Source organism: Scyliorhinus torazame, chromosome 5 (assembly GCF_047496885.1).
Source record: "Scyliorhinus torazame isolate Kashiwa2021f chromosome 5, sScyTor2.1, whole genome shotgun sequence".
Taxonomy (NCBI): Eukaryota; Metazoa; Chordata; class Chondrichthyes; order Carcharhiniformes; family Scyliorhinidae; genus Scyliorhinus; species Scyliorhinus torazame.
Genome location: NC_092711.1, coordinates 94,137,049 through 94,164,318, shown reverse-complemented (window position 1 = coordinate 94,164,318; position 27,270 = coordinate 94,137,049). Strand labels below are relative to the sequence as shown.

Genomic DNA, 27,270 nt, shown 5'->3' with positions numbered 1-27,270 from the left:
GGTATCTGCAGGTGCGGGACTTCCTACGTAAAGAGGTGTCAACCTTCCTGCTCCTACCGCTAAGGGGAATTCAGGACAGGGTAGTTTCCAGAGGATGGGTAGGTGAAGGGAGCGTCTCTGACATTTACAAGGAACTTATGGGGTCAGAGGAGATGCAGACCAAGGAGCTGAAGTGCAAGTGGGAGAAGGAGCTGGGAGGAAAGATAGAGGATGGTCTATGGGCAGACACGTTGAGTAGAGTCAACGCGTCCACAACATGTGCCAGGCTCAGCCTGATACAAGTTCGTTCAGTCGGGCTCACATGACAGTGGCCCGGATGAGCAGATTTTTTGGGGTGGGAGACAGGTGTGCAAAATGTGCGGGAGGACCAGCGAACCATGTCCACATGTTCTGGACATGTCTGAAGCTTAGGGTATTTTGGCAGGGGTTTGCAGATGTCATATCCACGGTGTTTAAAACGAGGGTGGCATTGAGTCCAGAGGTGGCGATTTTCGGAATGTCAGAAGACCCAGGAATCCAGGAGGAGAAAGAGGCAGACGTTCTGGCCTTTGCTACCCTGGTTGCCCGGAGACGGATATTATTAGCTTGGAGGGACTCAAAGCCCCCGAAGTCAGAGACCTGGCTAGCGGACATGGCTAGCTTTCTCTGTTTGGAGAAAATCAAGTTCGCCTTGAGAGGGTCAATGTTAGGGTTCACCCGGAGGTGGCAACCGTTCGTCGACTTCTTCGTGGAAAATTGATCATCAGCAGAAGGTGACAGTTAGTTTAGCTTAAAGTAGGGGGTTATTAAAGGTGGGACCTGTAAGGGCGGGTGACGGCTTTTGCACTATGTATATAGTTTCATGTACATTGTTTATTTTGTTGTTACAACACCAAAAAATACCTCAATAAAATGTTTAATTTTAAAAAACAGCGGGAAGGAGCTGTTTTTGAGTCTCTCCGTGCGTGTTCTCAGCCTTCTGTATCTCCTGCCCGATGGAAGAAGTTGGAAGAGTGAGTAAGCCGGGTGGGAGGGGTCTTTGATTATACTGCCCGCTTTCCCAAGGCCATGAGAGGTGCAGATGGAATCAATGGATGGGAGGCAGGTTTGTGTGATGGACTGAGCTATGTTCACGACTCTCTGAAGTTTCTTGCGATCTTGGGCCGAGCAGTTGCCATACCAGGCTGTGATGCAGCCAGATAGGATGCTTTCTATGGTGCATCTGCAAAGGTTTGCAAGACTAAATGTGGACATGCTGAATTTCCTTAGTTTCCTGAGGAAGTTTAGGCGCTGTTGTGCTTTCTTGGTGGTAGCGTCAACATGGGTGGACCAGGACAGATTTTTTGAGATGTGCACCCATAGGAATTTGAAACTGCTAACCATCTCCACCTCGGCCCCGTTGATGCTGACAGGGGTGTGTGTACAGTACTTTGCTTCCTGCAGCCAATGACCAGCTCTTTAGTTTTGCTGGCATTGAGGGATAGACTGTTGGTTTTGGAGCTTTGATATGAGCTTGGCTGGGATTATGGTGTTGAAGGCGGATATGTAGTCAATAAATAGGAGACTGATGTCGGAGTCCTTGCTGTCGAGATGCTCGAGGCATGAGTGTAGGGCCAGAGAAATGGCATCTGCTGTGGACCGGTTGTGGCGGTATGCGAATTGCAGTGGATCAAGGCGTTCTGGGAGTATGGAGGTGATGCGCTTCATGACCAACCTATCGAAGTACTTCATTATGACTGAAGTCAGGGCCACCGGTTGGTAGTCATTGAGGCACGCTGCCTGGTTCTTCTTTGGCACCGGTATGATGGTCTTCTTGAAGCCAATCTGGACAGACACAAGGACACTGGCACCATGGAGAAACCATGGAAATGTGGGGATTGTGGGAAGAGATTCAGATCCCTGTCTGTGCTGGAAACTCATCAATGGAGTCACACCGGGGAAGGCCATTCATCTGCTCAGAATGTGGTCAAGGATTCACTCAGCTATCCAACTTACATAAACACCAGAGAACTCACACCGGCGAGAAACTGTTCATCTGCTCTATTTGTGAGAAGGGATTGTCAACTAACTGACCTCACTTCAAACCGACTTCTTCACTCTGACTTGAGGCCGTTTAAATGCTGCAGCTGGGAAAAGAGCTTTAAAAGTAACAAGCTTTTGCTGACTCACCGGCGAATTCAAAGTGGGGAGAGGCCATTCACCTGCTCCGTGTGCGGGAAGTGATTCACTCATCCAGCCTACTGAAACACCACCGAATTCACACCGGGGAGAGACCATTCACCTGCTCCGTGTCTGGGAAGGGATTCACTCAATCATTCACCCTGCTGAATCACCAGTGGGTTCACACTGGGGAGAGACCATTCATTTGCTTCATGTGTGAGAAGTGATTCACTCAGTTATCCCAGTTTCAGAGGTGGTGTATAGGGGAGATGGTGGCGTAGTGGGCTTGTCGCTGGACTAATGATCCAGATACCCAGGATAATGACCTGTGGACCTGGGAAGATGATTGGGCCTAGGACACTACCCTGAGGGACTCCTGCAGTGATGTCCTGGAGCTGAGATGATTGACCTCCAAACACCACGACCATTTTCCTTTGTGCCAGATATGACTCCAGTAAGTGGAGAGTTTTTCCCCTGATTCCCATTGACTCCAGTTTACCTAGGGCTCCTTGATGCCATACTCTATCAAATGCTGCCTTGATGTCAAGGGCAGTCATTCTCACCTCTCACATTCAGCTCTTGTGTCCATGTTTGAACCAAGGTTGTAATGAGATTAGGAGCAGATTGACCCTGGCGGAACCCAAACCGAGCATCCGAGAGAAGGGTATTGCTGAGTAAGTGCCACTTGATCGCACTACTGATGACTCCTTCCATCACTTTGCTGATCATGGAGAGTAGATTGACAGTGTGGTAATTGGCTGGGTTGCATTTGTCATGTTGTGTACAGGACACACCTGGGCAATTTTCGACAGTGTAGATGCCAGTGTTCTAGCTGTGCTGTGACAGCTTGGCTAGGGGTGCGGCAAGTTCAGGAGCACAAGTTATCAGTACTATTGTCCCTACATTGTCAGAGCCCAAAGCCTTTGCAGTATCCAGTGCCTTCAGCCGTTTCTTCATATCACGTGGAGTGAATTTCTCGACTGAAGACTGATATCTGTAATGCTGGGGACCTCCGAAAGAGACCGAGATGGATCATGCACTCGGTACTTCTGGCTGATGATTGTTGCAAATACCTCAGCCTTGCCTTTTGCACATATGTGCTTGGCTCCTCCATCATTGAGGATGGGGATATTTGTGGAGCCTCCTCCTCCAGTGAATTGTTTAATTGTCCACAACCATACGTGACTGGATGTGGCAGAACTGCAGAGTTTGGATCTGATGTGTTCGTTCTGGAACCGTTTAGCTCTGTCTATTACTTGCTGCTTATGCTGTTTGGCACACAAGAAGTCCTGTGTTGTAGCTTCACCAGGTTGACACCTCATTTTTTGGTATGTCTAATGTTGTTCCTGGTGTGCTCTCCTGCACTCTTCATAGAATCAGTGTTGATCCCCTGGCTTGGTGGTAATGGTAGAGTGGTGGCCATGAGGGTGGCAAGTTGTGGTTGAATACAATTCTGCTGCTGCTGATGGCCCACATAGGCCTCATAGACGCCCAGTTTTGAGTTTCAAGATCTGTTCGAAGTCTATACCATTTAGCACAGTGGTAGTGCCACACAACATGATGGAGATAATATCCTCAATGTGAAGACGGGACTTTGTCACCACAAGGACTGTCCGGTGGTCACTTCTACTGATACTGTCATGGACAGATGCAGCTGCAGCAGGCAGATTGGTGAGGATGAGGTCAAGTATGCTCTTCCCCCTTGTTGGTCCCCTCACCACCTGCTGCAGTCCCAGTCTAGCGGCTATGTCCTTTAGGGCCCAGCCAGCTCGGTCTGTGGTGGTACTACCAAGACACTCTTAGTGATGGACATTGAAGTACCCCTCCCAGAGCATAATCTGCTCCCTTGCCACCCTCAGTGCTTCCTCCAAGTGGTGTTCAACATGGAGGCGTACATCATTCATCAGCGGATGGTGGCCGGTACATTGTAATCAGCGGATGGTGGCCGGTACATTGCCCATATTTAACCTGAAGCCATGGGACTTCATGTTGTCTTCATGTTCTCAACAGAGTCCATGTTGAAGACCCCCGGGGCATCTCCTTCCTGAATGTATACCACTGTGCCGCTGTCTCTGCTGGATCTGTCCTACCGGTGAGACAGGACATACCCAGGAATGGTAACAGTGCTGTCTGGGACATTGTCTGTGAGGTATGATTCTGTGAGTATGACTATGTCAGGTTGTTGCTTAACTAGTCTGTGAGGCAGCTCTGCCAAGTTAAATATAGTGTTAAACTCAAAGTTAAAACGTATCTTGGCAAATATATTCCCAGAGGTTTGGGAAAGTTTTCAGAAAAAAAACAATAGATGAGCAAAAACAGGGAGGACATATACCATGAGGATAAACTAGGAAGTAATATAGAAATAGACAGCAAGAGTTTCCTTCAATTCTTAAAAATGAAGAGAGGCACTGAAGTGGACGTCGGTTCCTGAGAGAATGAGACTGCGGAAATAATGATGGGGAGTCAGGAAATGGCAGAGGAGTTAAATAAATACTGTGAGTCAGTCTTCACGGTAGGAGACAGTAATAGCATTCCACAAATACTAAATAATCAAAGGCAAAAGGGGAAGGGAATAAACACAATAACTACACCGGAGAAAAAGTATTCTGGAAACAAATGGGGCAAAAGTCTGCTATGTTCCTGGCCTGATGGGTTGCATCCCAGGATAGTAAAGGAAGTAGCTGCAGAGATAGTGGATGCCCTGGTCAAATTCCAGAAAAGTCCCGAAGGATTGGAAAACTGCTAATGCAACATCTTTATTTAATAAAGGAGGGAGAAAAGAAACAAGTAACGATAGGCCAATAAACTTAACATCTGTCTTTGGGAAAATGTTAAAGGATGTAATAGCAGAACATTTTGAAAAGCATAATATAATGAAACAGAGTCAGCATGGTTTCATGAAGGGGAAATCATGTTTGAAACATTTGTTAGAAATCTTTGAGGTGGTAACAAGCAGGATAGATGAAATGAAATGAAATGAAAATCGCTTATTGTCACGAGTAGGCTTCAATGAAGTTACTGTGAAAAGCCCCTAGTCGCCACATTCCGGCGCCTGTTCGGGGAGGCTGGTACGGGAATTGAACCGTGCTGCTGGCCTGCCTTGGTCTGTTTTAAAAGCCAGCGATTTAGCCAAGTGAGCTGATGACGGGGAGCCCGTAGATCTAATATACTTGGATTTCCAAAAAGTGTTTGATAAGGTACCACACAACCGGCTACATAATAAGATAAGAGCTCATAGTGTTGGGGAACTGACCATGATAATGCACTTTCTCCCCGTGTCTCCGTGGGTTTCGTCCAGGTGCTCCGGTTTCCTCCCACAAGTCCCGAAGACGTGGTTGTTAGGTGAATTGGCCATTCTGAATTCTCCCTCAGTGTACCCAAACACACGTTGGTGTGTGGCGACTAGGGGGTTTTCACAGTAACTTCATTGCAATGTTAATGGAAGCCTACTTGTGACAATAATTATTATTATTATAAAAGACAGAAAATTGGGATAAGGGGGCATTTTCAGAATGGCAACATAACTAGCGGAGTGCCACTGGGATCCATACTGGGGCCACAGTTATTTACCATATATATTAATGACTTGGACAAGGGAAGCGAATGCACTTTTGCAAACTTTGTGGATGACACAAAAATAGGTGGGAAGTCGACACACGGCTATAAACAGGTTAGTTGAGTGGGCAAAAACTTGAGAAATGGAATATAATGTAGGAAAATGAAAATGTATGCACTTTGATGGGAAGAATAAAGGAGCTGAATATTATTCAAAGTGAGAAAGACTACAGAAAACTGCAGCACAGAGGGGCCTGGGGGTCCTCGGGCATAAATCACAAAAGCTGGCGTGCAGGTTCAGCAGGTCATTGGGAAGGTAAATGGAAGGTTGGCCTTTATTTCAAAGGGAATGCAGCATAAAAATAGAGAAGTCCAGCTGAAATTATACAAGGCAATAGTTAGACCACACTTGGAATACTGTGAACAACATTAGTCCCCTTTCCTGAGGAAAGATATGCGGGCATTGGGGACAGTCCAGAGAAGGTTCACTAGGTTAGAACATAGAACATAGAAAAATACAGCACAGTACAGGCCCTTAGGCCCACGATATTGTGCCGAAACTTTGTCCTGGATTAATCATAGATTATCATAGAATTTACAGTGCAGACGGAGGCCATTCGGTCCATTGAGTCTGCACCAGCTCTTGGAAAGAGCACCCTACCCAAGGTCAACACCTCCACCCTATCGCCATAACCCAGTAACCCCACACAACTCTAAGGGCAATTTTGGACACGAAGGGCAATTTATCATCGCCAATCCACCTAACCTGCACATCTTTGGACTGTGGAAGGAAACCGGAGCACCCGGAGGAAACCCACGCACACAAGGGGAGGATGTGCAGACTCCGCACAGACAGTGACCCAAGCCGTAATCGAACCTGGGACCCTGGAGCTGTGAAGCAATTGTGCTATCCACAATGCTACCGTGCTGCCCTTAAGAACAAATTAATCTACACTATATCATTCTACTGTGATCCATGTACCTATCCAATAGCCGCTTGAAGGTTCCTAATGTTTCCGACTCAACTACTTCCACAGGCAGTGCATTCCATGCCCCCACTACTCTCTGGGTAAAGAACCTACCTCTGACACCCCCCCTATATCTTCCACCATTCACCTTAAATTTATGTCCCCTTGTAATGGTTTGTTCCACCCGGGGAAAAAGTCTCTGACTGACTACTCTATCTATTCCCCTGATCATCTTATAAACCTCTATCAAGTCGCCCCTCATCCTTCTCCGTTCTAATGAGTAAAAGCCTAGCACCCTCAACCTTTCCACGTAAGACATACTCTCCATTCCAGGCAACATCCTGGTAAATCTCCTTTGCACCTTTTCCAAAGCTTCCACATCCTTCCTAAAATGAAGTGACCAGAACTGTACACAGTACTCCAAATGTGGCCTTACCAAGGTTTTGTACAGCTGCATCATCACCTCACGGCTCTTAAATTCAATCCCTCTGTTAATGAACGCTAGCACACCATAGGCCTTCTTCACAGCTCTATCCACTTGAGTGGCAACTTTCAAAGATGTATGAACATAGACCCCAAGATCTCTGCACCTCTACATTGCCAAGAACCCTACTGTTAACCCTGTATTCCGCATTCATAATTGTCCTTCCATAATGGACAACCTCACACTTTTCAGGGTTAAACTACATTTGCCATTTCTCAGCCCAGCTCTGCATCCTATCTATGTCTCTTTGCAGCCGACAACAGCCCTCCTTACTATCCACAACTCCACCAATCTCCGTATCGTCTGCAAATTTACTGACCCACCCTTCAACTCCCTCATCCAAGTCATTAATGAAAATCACAAACAGCAGAGGACCCAGAACTGATCCCTGCGGTACGCCACTGGTAACTGGGATCCAGGCTGAATATTTACCATCCACCACCACTCTCTGACTTCTATCGGTTAGCCAGTTCGTTATCCAACTGGCCAAATTTCCCGCTATCCCATGCCTCCTTACTTTCTGCATAAGCCTACCATGGGGAACTTTATCAAATGCCTTACTAAAATCCATGTACACTACATCCACTGCTTTACCTTCATCCACATGCTTGGTCACCTCCTCAACGAATTCAATAAGATTTGTAAGGCAAGACATACCCCTCACAAATCTGTGCTGACTATCCCTAATCAAGCAGTGTCTTTCCAGATGCTCAGAAATCCTATCCCTCAGTACCCTTTCCATTACTTTGCCTACCACCGAAGTAAGACTAACTGGCCTGTAATTCCCAGGGTTATCCCTATTCCCTTTCTTGAACAGGGGCACGACATTCGCCACTCCCCAATCCCCTGGTACCACCCCTGTTGACAGTGAGGACGAAAAGATCATTGCCAATGGCTCTGCAATTTCACCTCTTGCTTCCCATAGAATCCTTGGATATATCCCGTCAGGCCCGAGGGACTTGTCTATCCTCAAGTTTTTCAAAATGCCCAACACATCTTCCTTCCTAACAAGTATTTCCTCGAGCTTACCAGTATGTTTCACACTGTCCTCTCCAACAATATGGCCCCTCTCATTTGTAAATACTGAAGAAAAGTACTCGTTCAAGACCTCTCCTATCTCTTCAGACTCAATACACAATCTCCCGCTACTATCCTTGATCGGACCTACCCTCGCTCTAGTCATTCTCATATTTCTCACATATGTGTAAAAGGCCTTGGGGTTTTCCTTGATCCTACCCGCCAAAGATTGTTCATGCCCTCTCTTCGGTCTCCTAATCCCTTTCTTCAGTTCCCTCCTGGCTATCTTGTATCCCTCCAGCGCCCTGTCTGAATCTTGTTTCCTCAGCCTTACATAAGTCTCCTTCATCCTCTTAACAAGACATTCAACCTCTCTTGTCAACCATGGTTCCCTCACTCGACCATCTCTTCCCTGCCTGACAGGGACATACCTATCAAGGACATGTAGTACCTGTTCCTTGAACAAGTTCTACATTTCACTTGTGTCCTTCCCTGACAGCCTATGTTCCCAACTTATGCACTTCAGTTCTTGTCTGACAACATCGTATTTACCGTTCCCCCAATTGTAAAACTTGCCCTGTTGCACGCACCTATCCCTCTCCATTACTGCAGTGAAAGTCACAGAATTGTGGTCACTATCTCCAAAATGCTCCCCCACTAACAAATCTATCACTTACCCTGGTTCATTACCAAGTACCAAATCCAATATGGCCTCCCCTCTGGTCGGACAATCTACATACTGTGTTAGAAAAGCTTCCTGGACACACTGCACAAACACCACCCCATCCAAACTATTTGATCTAAAGAGTTTCCACTCAATGTTTGGGAAGTTGAAGTCACCCATGACCACTACCCTGTGACTTCTGCAACTTTCCAAAATCTGTTTCCCAATCTGTTCCTCCACATCTCTGCTACTATTGGGGGGCCTATAGAAAACTCCCAACAAGGTGACTGCTCCTTTCCTATTTCTGACTTCAACCCATACTGCCTCAGTAGGTAGATACTCCTCGAACTGCCTTTCTGCAGCTGTTATACTATCTCTAATTAACAATGCCACACCCCCCCTCTTTTACCACCCTCCCGAATCTTATTGAAACATCTATAACCAGGGACCTCCAACAACCATTTCTGCCCCTCTTCTATCCAAGTTTCCGTGATGGCCACCACATCGTAGTCCCAAGTACCGATCCATGCCTGACGTTCACCCACCTTATTCCTGATGCTTCTTGCGTTGAAGTATACACACTTCAACCCATCTCTGTGCCTGCAAGTACTCTCCTTTGTCAGTGTTCCCTTCCCCACTGCCTCACTACACGCTTTGGCATCCTGAATATCGGCTAACTTAGTTGCTGGACTACAAATCCAGTTCCCATTCCCCTGCCAAATTTTGTTTCAACCCTCCCGAAGAGTACTAGAAAACCTCCCTCCCAGGATATTGGTGCCCCTCTGGTTCAGATGAAAGCCGTCCTGCTTGTACAGGTCCCACCTTCCCCAGAATGCACTCCAATTATCCAAATACCTGGAGCCCTCCCTCTTATACCATTCCTGCAGCCACATGTTCAGCTGCACTCTCTCCCTATTCCTAGCCTCGCTATCACGTGGCACCGGCAACAAACCAGAGATGACAACTCTGTCTGTCCTGGCTTTTAACTTCCAGCCTAACTCCCTAAACTTGTTTATTACCTCCACACCCCTTTTCCTACCTATGTCGTTGGTACCTATGTGCACCACGACTTTTGGCTGCTCCCCCTCCCCCTTAAGGATCCTGAAGACATGATCCGAGACATCCCTGGCCCTGGCAACCAGGAGGCAACATACCTTCCGGGAGTCTCGCTCGCGACCACAGAATCTCCTATCTATTCCCCTCACCATTGAATCTCCTATTACTATTGCTTTTCCATTCTCCCCCCTTCCCTTCTGTGCCTCAGAGTCAGACTCAGTGCCAGAGACCTGGCCGCTAGGGCCTTCCCCCGGTAGGTCATCTCCCCCCAACAGCATCCAAAACGGTATACTTGTTTTGAAGGGGAACGGCCACGAGGGATCCCTGCACTGTCTGCCTGTTTGTTTTCTTTCCCCTGACTGTAACCCAGCTACTCTTGTCCTATACCTTGGGCGTGGTTACCTCTCTTTAACTCATCTCTATAACCCCCTCTGCCTCCCGGATGATCCGAAGTTCATCCAGCTCCAGTTCCCTAACACGGTCTCTAAGGAGCTGGAGTTGGGTGCACTTCCCGCAGGTATAGTCAGCGGGGACACTGGTGGTATCCCTCACCACCCACATCCTACAGGAGGAGCATGCAACTGGCCTAGCCTCCATCCCCTCTTACCTTACAGAATATAGCTGCCCTGTGGACCAACTGGATCTCCGCCCTCTGACTCTGCTCCCAGTCAGTTGCACTCTCTGTAAACTCCTGGCTCCCTTCTCGCTCTTTGCGGAAATGTAGGAAACAAAATGAAAGGAACACCTTACTCCCTCCTCACCCAGCTCCCTCAGTCACCAAACTCTCACTATAACACTCAAATGCACCAAATTCAGCACTCAGTGCAAACAAAGTCTGCACTGTCGGTGGATCACTTTTATACTGTGAATCTAGCTTCTGAAAACTGGCCTAATCCAATTAACTAAAGGTTAGTCCCGGATATGGAGAGATTTTCTGATTAGAAGAGGTTGAGTTGTTTGGGCCTGTACTCATTGGAGTTGAGACGAATGAGAGGTGACCTTTTTGAGACATAAGCATTCTCAGGGGGGTTGACAGGGTAGATGCTGAGAGGATGTTTCCTCTTGTGGGAGAGTCCAGGACCAGAGGGCATAATCTCAAAGTAAGGGGTCTCAAATTTAAGACAGACATGAGGCGACATTTCTTCTCTCAGAGCGCAGTGAATCTGTGGAATTCTTTAGCTGTGCAATCATCCTGTCGCTGGAGTTTAACCATAAAAAGGCAAAGGTGAAGGTGTGTTTACCCGGATGGGCCGCTTGGTGGCGCAGTGGCTCTTTCACTGAGGGGCCTTGAGTTCAGACACATCCCAGACAGGACTGGTGAGAAATATCTGTCTGGGAAAGGGGAGAAAACTGGATAATCGGGGAAATGGAGCGGTGCCGATGGGCCTGAGAGAAAGGATTCAGGCAAGACTTATTTTCTTCATTTTTCATTCAATATTTATTAAAATTTCAGAGAAAATATTACACAAAAGTTTATTTTGAAGTTGACGAAAGGAAACATAACGATTGAGGGTCACAGTGAGAACAGAACACATGCCCTCTGAGCTGCCAAATGTATGTACAACTGTAACAGACACCAGAAAGAGAGAACAGGAGCTCAATGTAAAGGGAAGGCCAAAGTTATGAGTAAGGAACGAGATAAGTTACTTTATTTAGACATGATATTGAGGGAAATTATTAGCTACAGTTACATTACAGCCAAAATTATCTCGTACATTTCAAACTGGGAAACAGAAATACTGTCCATGATTGTCTCAGTTACAGATGCAGAATAATAAACTGAGAAGATTTTGCTGTTAGAGTCACCAAGAGGAGATATTGTATTTGTGTCACACACAGATCATAATAAACAGCTGAGGAAAATCTACAGCGTCCAAAAGTCAACCGATCACTTGATCTGTAAAGGAGAGAGAAAATGATGATGAAGCAGATGTTTATGATCGGGGACATTGATGTGAGAGTTTTGAATCAATCAAACATTTAGAGATTTTTGAAACGGCTTCTGTCAGTTTGAAGTGTGAGTGGATTGAATCTTCTCACCTTCACCAGAGTGACTGCAGCGCTGTAGGAAATGCTCAGGAAGAACAGGGTGATGAATGTGGAAGCGGTTGTCCAGATGTTCCCGTTATCATCCTCATCGTCTTCAGTCCAGGTGTGGTCTGTGGTATCTACGAGGATAGAGCCGAATAAATATAATCAGATTGTTTATTAATCCACGATTTATTTTTAATATTCTCGTTTCATTTTCTCCCGCTGCTAATTCATTCTTTAATATATTTCCATTGCATATCTACTGTTGCGTTCATGACTCTCAGAAATTGATGTCTTTAACTTTTTTTTTCTAATTAAGGGGCAATTTAGCATGGCCAATCCACCTACCCTGCACATCTTTGGGTTGTCGGGGTGAGACCCACGGGTCATGGGGAGAATGTGAAAACTCCACTGGGGCAGGGACCCAGGAGCGGGATCAACCCCAGGTCCATGATGGCGTGAGGCAGCAGCGCTAACCACTATGCCACCGTGCCGCCATTGCCTGCCGTTTGTGTTTGTTCCTTCGCTTTTGTGTCTGTGTCGATGCGAAATTCCGTGTTTTGATTTACTCCTCTGTTGTGTGTCCAGATGTCTGTGTAGGTTCACTGTGTGTTCATCGTGTCAATGAGTATTGGTCTGTGTATTTGTGTGTCAGCGCCTGTGTGTGAACTTTGTTTGTCTTCTGTCAATGTGTATATATGAGTGTTATATTGTATGTGTATGTGTTGAAATCTATGTTTATATATTATTGCCTGTGTTAATAAGTGTTTATATTTTCCTGTCTAGTAATATATGTGTTAATGTGTCTTTTTGCGTTCATCATGCATGCCAGTGTCTTAATGTTTGTGCCTGGATAAATGCGTGTGTGTGTGTGTGTGTCAATGCGTGTATTTCATCATAGAATCATCATCATATAATCCCTACAGTGGAGAACGAGGCCATTCGGCCTATTGAGTCTGCACCGACCCTCCGAAAGAACACCCTACCGACGTGCACGGTGCACGCCCTGCCCTATCCCCAGAACCTCGTAACACCACCTAACGTTTTGGGCGCGAAGGGGTGATATAGCATGGCTAATCCACCTAACCTGCACATCTTTGGACTGTGGGAGGAAACTGGAGCACGCGGAGGAAACACGGACACGGGAGAATGTGGAAACTCAACACGGACAATCATCCGAGGCTGGAATTGAACCCGGGTTTATGGCGCTGTGAGGCAGCAGTGCTATTTATGCGTTGATGTTTGTTTATAACTATCTATTGCTGTGTATTGACGCCTCCATGTGTATTCATGTGTGTTTGTATGAGCGTGTGTACGAATCTGTTAATATGTGACTACGTGTGCCCATTAGTGTGTTAATGTGGATTATTGTCTCTGTTTTAATGGAAATATTTCTGTCATTGTGAAATTGTGCGATTGTGGGCGGCACGGTAGCACAGTGGTTAGCACTGTTGCTTCACAGCGCCAGAGTCACAGGTTCGATTCCTGACTTGTGCTGAGTTTGCATGTTCTCCCTGTGTCCGTGTGGGTTTCGTCCGTGTGCTCCGGTTTCTTCCCACAAGTCCCGAAAGATGTGCTTGTGAGGTAATTTGGACATTCTGAATTCTCCCTCTGTGTACCCGAACAGGCGCCAAGAGTGTGGCGACTAGGGTTTTTTCACAGTAACTTCTTGCAGTGTTAATATAAGCCAACTTGTGACAATAAACATTATTTTTACTATTATGTATATGTTATTGCTTACAGTTGTGTTTCATATTCTTGGGTCAGTCTGCGTGTATGGTTTTATATGTTTGTGTTTGCATATTTGTGTATCTATGTGGACATGTGGATGTTTGTGCATGCCGGCCTGTGTGTGTGGATTTGTGTGTGTGTGTACACGAGTGTCTCTGTGTACATAAACGTGTGCTTGTTTGTGTTTATGTGCATGTTTGTAAATTTTTGTTCGTTTATGTGTATATGTATGCATGTGTTTCTATGTGTACATATATGTGTGTGTTTGTGTCTATGTGTGCTCATGTATATGGTTGTGGGTGTGTGTACGTGTGCCTGTATGTTTAGTGTTTGTGTCTTTATCTGTCTGTGTATTTGTATCAGCTGCCTGTAGCTTTGCCAGTTGTGGGTATTATTGATACCGATGTAGAATATGTTGAACTTTCTGCTTATAAATGTGTTTTCTGTGAGTTGCAAGCTGACATCATTGACCGAATGCAAAAATGCAAGGAGGTGCCTCAGGAGAGAACACTGAAAACCCAGGGAGAATTCAATCACCATCCGGATTTGGATTTTGGGAAATCAGTTGTTGCATATGGATAAGAGGAACAAGGGTGCTAAAAAAAAAATGTTGCGTGAGTAGATAGTTTAAGAACATCTTTAGCATGATGGGCTTTTAAAATCTTCAGCCAGTAAGCTACAAGCCGTCTTGTAATGTCAGTAACTGAGTCCTTAGTGTAGAGACACATCCACTCCCAAATTCCCTGCTTGGGGAGTAGGTGGATAGTGATTTAATAGTCTCTCCCTCTCTGGCCAGCTGAACAAATTCTCTTTGGGTTCCCCCTGCTGAGGAGGTGGAGATACAGTGAGTTCACTCATCACCTTCCTCCTCTTTTCGTCGGGAAAGTGGAGGTAAAATGGGTTTATATTGCCCATCCCTCTCTGTTGGGGAAGTGGGCAGACAGTGCATTTATTTAGGCCCTCCCCCTTTCTTTGTTGGAAGAGGCTGTACAGTGAATCAACTAATGCCCCAGCTCCTTGGTGGGAAAGTGGGGGTACAGGGTTAATTAATGCTCCTCCCCCACTATTTGTTGGGGCGTGGTGATACACTGGATTAACTACTGCCCCCCATGCTTTGGTGTGGGAGTGAGGGGTATAGTGGGTTCACTAAGTCCCTTCCTCTTTGTTAGGGAGTTGGGGTGCAGGGCATTAGCTAACGTCCATTCCCCACTCTCTGTTGGAGAACTGGGGATGCAGTGGATTAACTATAACCCCTCCCCCTCTTTGTTTTGGGAAGTGTGGTTGCAGTGGATTAATTTATGCCCCTTCCTCTCTCTTTTGAGGAAGTGGCAGTAGAGTGCATTAACTAATGCCCCTCCTCTTGTCTCTGTGGGGGAGGTGGGGGGACAGTGGATTACCTAGGGGCTCCTACAGATTTTGTAGGAGAGGTGGAGATATAATGGATTAAACATTTCCCTTTCCCCTCTCCGTGATGGGCGATTGTTGGTCCTTGTTTCTGTTTGATTCTCAATTCAGTTCCCAGTGGGTGTGATGCAGCAATTTTAAGCTGACATCAATTTTAAAGGGATGGGCAATGGGAGAAGCAGGAACACCGAGATCTAAATGTGATGTGTTTGTCTGTCTGAAATGGGAAAGTGTCCGATTTCTCCTCAGCGGGAAGAAAGTCAATGAATATATTTTGTGAATCCTGCAATTAACGAATTTTACTCTGTCTCCAACCCAGGGTGTATCTGAGCTGGGAGCTCTGGTTGTATGAGACTTGGGGCTGAGACCTGTAGAAATCCGGGTCTCATTGAACAGATCTAATATCAGCAAAGTGGAAGCTCCATTAATTAAGCGGCTGTACATTTAAATCACAATTGGAGGAAAATTTTTTTTAATTTTTTTATTTAGTTCGAAATGCAATTGATAGATTCTCATTGACATGAATTAACGGTGTCCATCAGAGCGAGGGAAATGTTCACAAAACTGGGTTTACCGCTGGATTTATCAACCGTTCTGTTGATGATCTTCAAGGGGATGGCTTCATGTCCCACCACACAGGAGTAAGAAGCGCCGCTGGCCCACTCCTCCGCTGCAATGGATAACAGGCTGTACATGAAGAAGGAGCTATTGCCGTTCTCCGCCATCACCTCGGTGTTCTTGTAGTTCCCGGGATTCACCGGCTTGTCATTGACGGTCCACTTGACGAAGATCTCTCGGGGGGAGAAACCTCTCACTAAGCAGCTGAGGGAGACGAATCTCTGAGCGGAGACGTCTTCAGCCGAGGGCAGGAGGACAGAGACGGACGGTTCCCGCGGATTGGGATCTGCAGAAAATGTACAATAAATGTCAGTAAAATGGGGAATTCTGGAGACAATGGAACCGCGGGTTAGATGTGAGAGAAATGTGTTTTGTGTTGGATTTTAAAGGTTTCCATTTTCCTCTTTGGGATCTGTCCGGTTTCCGAGCTCGGAGCTGAGGTGGACACAATCCTTTTCCCTGATAATTTATGGATGTTGGATTCGAAAGTTTCAGAAAGTGAACAGCAGGGAAACAGGCCATTCGGCCCGCCTGTTCTGTGCTGGTGTATAAACTCCACACCAGGCTCCTCCCACCTTACCCCAAGAGGATTGGGGAAACTGCCACTGAAACACCCTTATTCAAAAGGGGAGGGTGTCAAAAACAGGTAACGATAGGCCAGTGACCTTAACATCTGTCAGTGGGAAACGATTCGAGTCCATTATAACGGATCCAATCGCTGAGCATTTAGAAATACTCAATATAATCAACAGAGTCAGCGCGGCCTCGTGAAGGATAAATCATGCCTGACAAATTTATTGCCCTTATTTGAGGTGATAACGAGAAGGCGAGAGAGAGGGGAGCCAGTAGGAGTAATATACATGAATTTCAAAACAGTGTTTAATAAATGAATGTTCTATTCCCACGTTTGCAGATGACAAAAAATAGGTAGAAAGGCAAGTGGTGAGGATCACAGAAAATACACAGAGGGACAGAGAATGTGAGGTTAGACACTTTGGTAGGAGGAAGTACATAACGGAATATTATTCAGATGGAGAAAGACTGGAGAAAGCTGAAGTAACGGGGGAATTGGGGGTCCTCGTGCAAAAACCACACAAAGCAAGTTCTGCAGGTAATATGGAGACAAATTGAATGTTGACATTCATTTCAAAGGGAATAGAATATAAACATGGGGAAGTCTGGCTAAAACTATACAAGGCATTAGTTAGACTGCACCTGGTATACTTTGAACAGTCTTGGCGCCCTTATCTAAGGAAGACAGATTGGTTTTGAAGGCAATCCAGAGAAGGATCCCGAGGTTGATCCCGAGTATGGAGGGATTTTCTTATGAGCTGAGGTTAAGTAGGCTGGGCTGTACTTATTGGAGTTTAGAGGAATGAAGGCCACCTAATTGAGACATGAAAGATTCTCAGGGAGCTCCTTAGGATAGATGCTGAGGGGTTGTTTTCCCGTGTGGGAGCGTCTAGGACCAGCGTGCATGATCACAAAGTGAGGGTTCGCCCATTTCAGACAAAGATGAGGTGGAATTTCCTCTCTCAGAGAGTAGGGAAGCTGTGGAATTATTTAACCCGGGGGGCTGTAGATTCTGGGTTGTTCAGTATGTTCAAGGTTGAGGGAGACATACTTTAAACCTGTGAATGCGTCAAGAGATATGGGGATAAGTCGGAAAAGAGGAGTTTAAGATTATCACATCAGATCAGTCATGACCTCACTGCAGGCTGGACCGGTGTTGATGGACCCAATGGCCAACGTCTGTTCCTCAGTCTTGTGGTCTATGGTCTCGCTCCATCTAAACCCAATATCACTGTTGGGTTTCATTGTTCATTCATCTGCATATCAATTTCCCCCTTAAACTCTAAACGCCCAGAGTATTTAGTTAGTGGAATTACCAATCAGAATGGACCATAAATACACTGAATGCTAAATACTGATGCTGCACTGACACTAGAAATAGACACAATGACTCCCTTATTGCTTCAGTCTCACCGCTCACCAATTTTTTTGTGGATTGAAATTCTTAAAGGAGTTGGCAGGTCCTGATGGCTCGCCACACAGTCAAACACAGCCCCACTCAGCCAGGCTTGTGTCGAGATGTTTAATTTGCTGACCACGCTCTCAGTATCTGCCCCAGGCTGGTCGGCAATCTCTGATTTCAGCGGCTTCTTCGCTTCACTCCAGGACACGTTGACTCCATAAGGAGCATTCGAAATGACGCAGGTTAAGGTTACTGTCGCCTCCAATAAGACCTGTTCTATTGGTGGCGGCAGTATTGTTACTGAGGCATCAGTGCAAAGGGAAGGATCTGCGAATGAAAAAAGTGGAAATCAACCCAAGTTTGATCTTCAGAATCAGGACAACAGGATTCAGCCTGAACTCTAAATGGGAATGAATCAACTTCGAAACATCAACCTCTAAAGACCGCCTTTAATCTTCTATACGCAATGGAAAATCAGTTTGGTTTGTGAAAACTATTCTCATTGTGAAATACAGTCAGCCCCGATATCGTTCGAACGAATCAGTATTTCAGCATTCCCAATACAAATATTCCATTCCTGATCTCAGGAACGAAGTACTGGAGGCTGATCCATAAATAGGTTGGATGAACTTTCCAACACTTTCCCCCGGAGCTGTTATCAGTTAAGTGTTTGAGACACCCACTGACTCTCAAATATAATCAGCCGTCTCAGGATAAAGCTGGTATCAAGTCCACCAGGGGCTGGTTTAGCACGGGGCTAAATCGCTGGCTTTTAAAGCAGACCAAGGCAGGCCACCAGCGCGGGTCCAATTCCCATACCAGCCTCCCCGAACAGGCGCCGGAATGTGGCGACCAAGGGCTTTTCACAGTAACTTCATTTGAAGCCTACTTGTGACAATAAGCGATTTTCATTTCATTCATCCACCTCACTCACTAAATTACTTCAAATTATAGGGATACATTTATTTCTATATTCATAAAATCGTGAATGATAAGCAACCCTCATGCAGCTCTTACATCAGAATGAAACACAAACTACATGGCAGTAAATTAGAAGTTGTTCTGTGCTTTACACTAACTTCAGTAAATTCCTGATTTGGATTAACATCAGAGTGCAGGATGATTTATTGTTTCCTCGGTTTGTGTCTCTTACCAGACGCAGTGATATTTTGACTTTGTGTGACCTCTTGATGAGTGACCTGGCAGGTATAGACCGCTTTGCTGAACCATTCTCCAGCGGAGACTGTCAGCCGACTGCTCGCCGAGAAGTTCCCGTTCACTTCACAGGGGGGCGAGGTGACAAATCCTGAACCCATGGCTTGTCCATTCTTCAGCCACTTCACCGTCATTGACTTTGGATGGAAATCGTTGATTGAACAGACCATGGTTGCAAATTTCTGTCTTGAGATTTCTTCATTAGAACTCACGGTGAGGAGAACATTTGGAGTGTTGACTCCACCTTCAAGAAACACAAGTTAGACATTTCTTGAAGATGTAATCAATAAAATTACTAATTGTATTTTAACAGTTTCTCTGTGGTCACTATTTCTCGCAGGAATCAGAACTATGCAGAGAACCATAAATGTGTTATGACCAAAGATGTAAATAAAGTAATCAAAGCGTCTGTTTCTCACAGATTCCACAACACTTACATTCCATTCCAATGCTCTTGTCTGAGCCGCTGTGTCGAACCTCACAGCTGATTTCGCTGCATCCCCCCTCTGACTCGGTGATGGTTAACTGACTGCTCAGGGTGTAGGTTCCCTTCTTGTTTCTCACTGACGGGTATTTCTTAACTCCAGTGGTGATCAGCTGCCCATCTTTCTTCCAGGTGAGGCTGGTGATTTCTGGGGAGTAGTCCATCGCCAAACAGCCGAAGGTCACGGAGCCGTCGCTGTTGTGTTGCTGACAGGAGACCAGGCTGTAGAGAGTGGGCGGAGACGGTGTCGCTGGGGGAGAATGGTCCATTCAACAAGTTAGACTCTGTTATTTGTGATTTATAAGTTAACAAGCACTTCAAAATGTGACCATGCGTTTATCCGAATATTTTCTCATTAAACGTTACATCCACATTTCAGCGTCTATCATTTGGGGATCACCATCTCTATGGCCCCTCAATAGAAACTCACATCTCTCTCTCCATCTCTATCACATGACAAAAAATAGCATTTTGATGCCACCTGAATGATGTAACTTTCATTGAATTGAATGAGAGGAGCAGAGGGTTTTCCCCATTATTTCAGCCATCATGTAAAATAAAATGTAAATGGCGCCATAATCACAGAGACTGCTCTCCTTTTCAGAGCTGACTTGTGGTGATTTGACCTGAGGGTCAGCACATCTCAGATGAGGGGCAAGTTTGAGAATGGTGGTCTTCATGAGAACCTCAGCCGATACAGCAATTGAACTCGCGCTGTTGGGGTCGCTTTCCATCACGAACCAGCCGCCCAGCTTACTGAGCTGTGTACGTCACAATCCAGCTAACTGAGCTGAGTACGTCACAATCCAGCTAACTGAGCTGTGTACGTCACAATCCAGCTAGCTGAGCTGTGTACATCACAATCCAGCTAATTAAGCTGTGTACGTCACAATCCAGCTAACTGAGCTGTGTACGTCACAATCCAGCTAATTAAGCTGTGTACGTCACAATCCAGCTAACTGAGCTGTGTACGTCACAATCCAGCTCACTGAGCTGTGTACGTCACAATCCAGCTCACTGAGCTGTGTACGTCACAATCCAGCTCACTGAGCTGTGTACGTCACAATCCAGCTAACTGAGCTGTGTACGTCACAATCCAGCTCACTGAGCTGTGTACGTCGCAATCCAGCTAACTGAGCTGTGTACGTCACAATCCAGCTAACTGAGCTGTGTACGTCACAATCCAGCTAGCTGAGCTGTGTACGTCACAATGTAGCTAACTGAGCTGTGTACCTCACAATTCAGCGAACTGAGCTGTGTACGTCACAATCCAGCTAACTGAGCAGTGTGCGTCACAATCCAGCTATCTGAGCTGTGTACGTCACAATCCAGCTAACTGAGCTGTGTACGTCACAATCCAGCTAACTGAGCTGCGTACGTCACAATCCAGCTATCTGAGCTGTGTACGTCACAATCCAGCTCACTGAGCTGTGTACGTCACAATCCAGCTAACTGAGCAGTGTGCGTCACAATCCAGCTATCTGAGCTGTGTACGTCACAATCCAGCTCACTGAGCTGTGTACGTCACAATCCAGCTAACTGAGCTGCGTACGTCACAATCCAGCTATCTGAGCTGTGTACGTCACAATCCAGCTAACTGAGCAGTGTGCGTCACAATCCAGCTAACTGAGCTGTGTGCGTCACAATCCAGCTATCTGAGCTGTGTACGTCACAATCCAGCTCACTGAGCTGTGTACGTCACAATCCAGCTAACTGAGCTGTGTACGTCACAATCCAGCTCACTGAGCTGTGTACGTCACAATCCAGCTAACTGAGCTGTGTACGTCACAATCCAGCTAGCTGAGCTGTGTACGTCACAATCCAGCTCACTGAGCTGTGTACGTCACAATCCAGCTATCTGAGCTGTGTACGTCACAATCCAGCTAACTGAGCTGTGTACGTCACAATCCAGCTAGCTGAGCTGTGTACGTCACAATCCAGCTCACTGAGCTGTGTACGTCACAATCCAGCTATCTGAGCTGTGTACGTCACAATCCAGCTAACTGAGCTGTGTACGTCACAATCCAGCTAGCTGAGCTGTGTACATCACAATCCAGCTCACTGAGCTGTGTACGTCACAATCCAGCTAACTGAGCAGTGTGCGTCACAATCCAGCTCACTGAGCTGTGTACGTCACAATCCAGCTCACTGAGCTGTGTACGTCACAATCCAGCTAACTGAGCTGTGTACGTCACAATCCAGCTCACTGAGCTGTGTACGTCACAATGCAGCTCACTGAGCTGTGTAGGTCACAGTCCAGTGAGGGTGTGTGAGTGAGGGTGTGTGAGTGAGGGTGTGAGAGTGAGGGTGTGTGAGTGATGGTGTGTGAGTGAGGGTGTGTGAGTGAGGGTGTGTGAGTGAAGGTGGGTGAGTGAGGGTGAGTGTGTGAGGGTGTGTGAGTGAGGGTGTGTGAGTGAGGGTGTGTGAGTGAGGGTGTGTGAGTGAGGGGGTGTGAGTGAGGGAGTATGAGTGAGGCTGAGTGAGTGAGGGTGTGTGAGTGAGGGTGTGTGAGTGAGGGTGTGTGAGTGAGTGAGGGTGTGTGAGTGAGTGAGGGTGTGTGAGTGAGTGAGGGTGTGTGAGTGAGTGTGTGTGAGTGAGGGTGTGTGAGTGAGGGTGTGTGAGTGAGGGTGTGTGAGTGAGGGTGTGTGAGTGAGGGTGTGTGAGTGAGAGTGTGTGAGTGAGAGTGTGTGAGTGAGGGTGTGTGAGTGAGGGTGTGTGAGTGAGAGTGTGTGAGTGAGAGTGTGTGAGTGAGGGTGTGTGAGTGAGGGTGTGTGAGTGAGGGTGTGTGAGTGAGGGGGTGTGAGTGAGGGAGTATGAGTGAGGCTGAGTGAGTGAGGGTGTGTGAGTGAGGGTGTGTGAGTGAGGGTGTGTGAGTGAGTGAGGGTGTGTGAGTGAGTGAGGGTGTGTGAGTGAGTGAGGGTGTGTGAGTGAGTGTGTGTGAGTGAGGGTGTGTGAGTGAGGGTGTGTGAGTGAGGGTGTGTGTGTGAGGGTGTGTGTGTGAGGGTGGATGATTGAGGGTGTGTGAGTGAGGGTGTGTGAGTGAGGTTGTGTGAGTGAGGGTGTGTGAGTGAGGATATGTGAGTGAGGGAGTGTGAGTGAGAGTGTGTGAGTGAGGGTGTGTGAGTGTGAGTGTGTGAGTGAGGGTGTGTGAGTGAGGGTGTGTGAGTGAGGGTGTGTGAGTGAGGGTGTGTGAGTGAGGGTGTGTGAGTGAGGGTGTGTGAGTGAGGGTGTGTGAGTGAGAGTGTGTGAGTGAGGGTGTGTGAGTGTGAGTGTGTGAGTGAGGGTGTGAGAGTGAGGGTGTGTGAGTGAGGGTGTGTGAGTGAGGGTGTGTGAGTGAGGGTGTGTGAGTGAGGGTGTGTGAGTGAGGGTGTGTGAGTGTGAGTGTGTGAGTGTGAGTGTGTGAGTGTGAGTGTGTGAGTGAGGGTGTGTGAGTGAGGGTGTGTGAGTGAGGGTGTGTGAGTGAGGGTATGTGAGTGAGCAGTGTGAGTGAGGGTGTGTGAGTGAGGGTGTGTGAGTGAGGGTGTGTGAGTGAGGGCGTGTGAGTGAGGGCGTGTGAGTGAGGGCGTGTGAGTGAGGGCGTGCGAGTGAGGGCGTGCGAGTGAGGGCGTGTGAGTGAGGGCGTGCGAGTGAGGGTGTGTGAGTGAGGGCGTGTGAGTGAGGGCGTGTGAGTGAGGGCGTGTGAGTGAGGGCGTGTGAGTGAGGGCGTGTGAGTGAGGGCGTGTGAGTGAGGGCGTGTGAGTGAGGGCGTGTGAGTGAGGGCGTGTGAGTGAGGGCGTGTGAGTGAGGGCGTGTGAGTGAGGGCGTGTGAGTGAGGGCGTGTGAGTGAGGGTGTGTGAGTGAGGGCGTGTGAGTGAGGGCGTGTGAGTGAGGGCGTGTGAGTGAGGGCGTGTGAGTGAGGGCGTGTGAGTGAGGGCGTGTGAGTGAGGGTGTGTGAGTGAGGGTGTGTGAGTGAGGGTGTGTGAGGGAGGGTGTGTGAGGGAGGGTGTGTGAGGGAGGGCGTGTGAGTGAGGGCGTGTGAGTGAGAGTGTGTGAGTGAGGGCGTGTGAGTGAGGGCGTGTGAGTGAGGGTGTGTGAGTGAGGGCGTGTGAGTGAGGGTGTGTGAGTGAGGGTGTGTGAGTGAGGGCGAACGAATGTGGGTGGGTGAGTGAGAGCTGTGAGTGTGTGTGTGTGAGAGGGTGCGTGAGTGAGGGTGTGTGAGTGATGGTGTGTGAGTGAGGGTGTGAAACGGTGTGTGTGTGAATGTGTGTGTGAGCGGGTGGGTTAGTGAGGGTGTATGAGGGTGTGTGTGACTGAGGGGGTGTGAGTGAGGGTGTGTGAGTTGTGTGTGTGAGTGACGGTGTGTGTGAGTGAGGGTGTGTGAGTGAGGGTGTGTGAGTGAGGGTATGTGAGTGAGGGTGTGTGAGTGAGGGTGTGTGAGTGAGGGTGTGTGAGTGAGGGTGTGTGAGTGAGGGTGTGTGAGTGAGGGTGTGTGAGTGAGGGTGTGTGAGTGAGGGTGTGTGAGTGAGGGTGTGTGAGGGTGTGTGAGTCAGGGTGTGTGTTTGAGGGTGTGTGAGTGAGGGTGTGTGAGTCAGGGTGTGTGAGTCAGGGTGTGTGAGGGAGGGTGTGTGAGTGAGGGTGTGTGAGTGAGGGTGGGTGAGTGAGGGTGGGTGAGTAAGGGTGGGTGAATGAGGGTGTGTGAGTGAGGGTGTGTCAGTGAGGGTGTGTGAGTGAGGGTGTGTGAGTGAGGGTGTGTGAGTGAGGGTGTGTGAGTGAGGGTGTGTGAGTGAGGGTGTGTGAGTGAGGGTGTGTGAGTGAGGGTGTGTGAGTGAGGGTGTGTGAGTGAGGGTGTGTGAGTCAGGGTGTGTGAGTCAGGGTGTGTGAGTCAGGGTGTGTGAGGGTGTGTGAGTGAGGGTGTGTGAGTGAGGGTGTGTGTTTGAGGGGGTGTGAGTGAGGGTGGGTGAGTGAGGGTATGTGAGTGAGGGTGTGTGAATAAGGTTGTGTGTGAGTGAGGGTGTGTGAGTGAGGGTGTGTGAGTGAGGGTGTGTGAATGAGGGTGTGTGTGTGAGGGTGTGTGAGTGAGGTTGTGTGAGTGAGGGTGAGTGAGTGAAGGTGTGTGAGTGAGGGTGTGTGAGTGAGGGTGTGTGAGTGAGGGTGTGTGAATGAGGGTGTGTGAGTGAGGGTGTGTGAGTGAGGGTGTGTGTGCGAGGGTGTGTGAGTGAGGGTGTGTGAGTGAGGGTGTGTGAGTGAGGGTGTGTGAGTGAGGGTGTGTGAGTGAGGGTGTGTGAGAGTGAGGTTGTGTGAGAGGGTGTGTGAGTGTAGTATGAGACGGTGTGTGTGTGAATGTGTGTGTGAGAGGGTGGGTTAGTGAGTGTGTATGAGGGTGTGTGACTGAGGGTGTGTGTGACTGAGGGTGTATGAGTGAGGGTGTGTGAGTGAGGGTGTGTGAGTGAGGGTGTGTGAGTGAGGGTGTGTGAGTGAGGGTGTGTGTGTGAGGGTGTGTGTGTGAGGGTGTGTGAGTGAGGGTGAGAGAGTGAGGGTGTGTGAGTGAGGGTGTGTGAGTGAGGGCGTGTGAGTGAGGGCGTGTGAGTGAGGGTGTGTGAGTGAGGGCGTGTGAGTGAGGGCGTGTGAGTGAGGGTGTATGAGGGTGTGTGTGAGAGGGTGTATGAGTGAGGGTGTGAGTGAGGGCGTGTAAGAGAGGTTGTGTGAGTCTGTGTGTGAGAGCGTGTGTGAGAGAGTGTGTGAGTGAGGTTGTGTGAGAGGGTATGTCAGCGAGGGTTGGTGAGTGGGGGAGTGAGACGGTGTGTGTGAATGTGTGTGTGAAAGTGCGGGTTAGTGAGGGTGTATGAGGACGTGTGTGACTGCAGGTGTATGAGTGAGGGTGTGTGTGAGGGTGTGTGTGAGGATGTGTGTGTGAGGGTGTGTGTGTGAGGGTGTGTGAGTGAGGGTGTGTGAGTGAGGGCGTGTGAGTGAGGGCGTGTGAGTGAGGGCGTGTGAGTGAGGGCGTGTGAGTGAGGGCGTGTGAGTGAGGGCGTGTGAGTGAGGGCGTGTGAGTGAGGGCGTGTGAGTGAGGGCGTGTGAGTGAGGGCGTGTGAGTGAGGGCGTGTGAGTGAGGGCGTGTGAGTGAGGGCGTGTGAGTGAGGGCGTGTGAGTGAGGGCGTGTGAGGGAGGGCGTGTGAGTGAGTGAGGGTGTGTGAGTGAGGGCGTGTGAGTGAGGGTGTGTGAGTGAGGGTGTGTGAGTGAGGGCGAATGAATGTGGGTGGGTGAGTGAGAGCTGTGAGTGTGTGTGTGTGAGAGGGTGTGTGAGTGAGGGTGTGTGAGTGATGGTGTGTGAGTGAGGGTGTGTGAGTGAGGGTGTGTGAGTGATGGTGTGTGAGTGAGGGTGTGAAACGGTGTGTGTGTGAATGTGTGTGTGAGCGGGTGGGTTAGTGAGGGTGTATGAGAAGGTATGTGAGCGAGGGTGTGTGAGTGGGGGAGTGAGACGGTGTGTGTGAATGTGTGTGTGAAAGTGCGGGTTAGTGAGGGTGTATGAGGACGTGTGTGACTGCAGGTGTATGAGTGAGGGTGTGTGTGAGGGTGTGTGTGAGGGTGTGTGTGTGAGGGTGTGTGTGTGAGGGTGTGTGAGTGAGGGTGTGTGAGTGAGGGTGTGTGAGTGAGGGTGTGTGAGTGAGGGTGTGTGAGTGAGGGTGTGTGTGTGAGGGTGTGTCAGTGAGGGTGTGTGTGTGAGGGTGTGTCAGTGAGGGTGTATGATTGAGGGTGTGTGAGTGAGGGTGTGTGAGTCAGGTTGTGTGAGTGAGGGCGTGTGAGTGAGGGCGTGTGAGTGAGGGCGTGTGAGTGAGGGCGTGTGAGTGAGGGCGTGTGAGTGAGGGCGTGTGAGTGAGGGCGTGTGAGTGAGGGCGTGTGAGTGAGGGCGTGTGAGTGAGGGGTGTGAGTGAGGGCGTGTGAGTGAGGGCGTGTGAGTGAGGGCGTGTGAGTGAGGGCGTGTGAGTGAGGGCGTGTGAGTGAGGGCGTGTGAGGGAGGGCGTGTGAGTGAGGGTGTGTGAGTGAGGGTGTGTGAGTGAGGGCATGTGAGTGAGGGTGTGTGAGTGTGGGTGTGTGAGTGAGGGCGAATGAATGTGGGTGGGTGAGTGAGAGCTGTGAGTGTGTGTGTGTGAGAGGGTGTGTGAGTGAGGGTGTGTGAGTGATGGTGTGTGAGTGAGGGTGTGTGAGTGAGGGTGTGTGAGTGATGGTGTGTGAGTGAGGGTGTGAAACAGTGTGTGTGTGAATGTGTGTGTGAGCGGGTGGGTTAGTGAGGGTGTAGGAGGGTGTGTGTGACTGAGGGGGTGTGAGTGAGGGTGTGTGAGTTGTGTGTGTGAGTGACGGTGTGTGTGAGTGAGGGTGTGTGAGTGAGGGTGTGTGAGTGAGGGTGTGTGAGTGAGGGTGTGTGAGTGAGGGTGTGTGAGTGATGGTGTGTGAGTGAGGGTGTGAAACGGTGTGTGTGTGAATGTGTGTGTGAGCGGGTGGGTTAGTGAGGGTGTATGAGGGTGTGTGTGACTGAGGGGGTGTGAGTGAGGGTGTGTGAGTTGTGTGTGTGAGTGACGGTGTGTGTGAGTGAGGGTGTGTGAGTGAGGGTGTGTGAGTGAGGGTGTGTGAGTGAGGGTGTGTGAGTGAGGGTGTGTGAGTGAGGGTGTGTGAGTGAGGGTGTGTGAGTGAGGGTGTGTGAGGGTGTGTGAGTCAGGGTGTGTGTTTGAGGGTTTGTGAGTGAGGGTGTGTGAGTGAGGGTGTGTGAGTCAGGGTGTGTGAGGGTGTGTGAGTGAGGGTGTGTGAGTGAGGGTGTGTGAGTGAGGGTGTGTGAGTGAGGGTGTGTGAGTGAGGGTGTGTGAGTGAGGGTGTGTGAGTGAGGGTGTGTGTGTGAGGGTGTGTGAGTGAGGGTGTCTGAGTGAGGGTGTGTGAGTGAGGGTGTGTGAGTGAGGG

General features: G+C 48.4%; 1 protein-coding gene and 1 gene segment (V, D, J or C); one reads left to right on the top strand and one right to left on the bottom strand.

The window, feature by feature from the left end:
- LOC140418994 (uncharacterized) overlaps nucleotides 1-27,270 on the top strand; it is a 578,165-nt gene that overhangs the window by 42,116 nt on the left and 508,779 nt on the right. The window lies entirely within an intron of this gene.
- The window catches only part of LOC140417801 (Ig heavy chain C region-like), a 33,077-nt gene continuing 23,456 nt past the window's right edge, over nucleotides 17,650-27,270 (bottom strand). Inside the window, 3 exon segments of the C gene segment in view lie at nucleotides 17,650-17,969; nucleotides 18,796-19,101; nucleotides 19,295-19,591. Coding sequence covers nucleotides 17,650-17,969; nucleotides 18,796-19,101; nucleotides 19,295-19,591 — 923 coding nt within the window.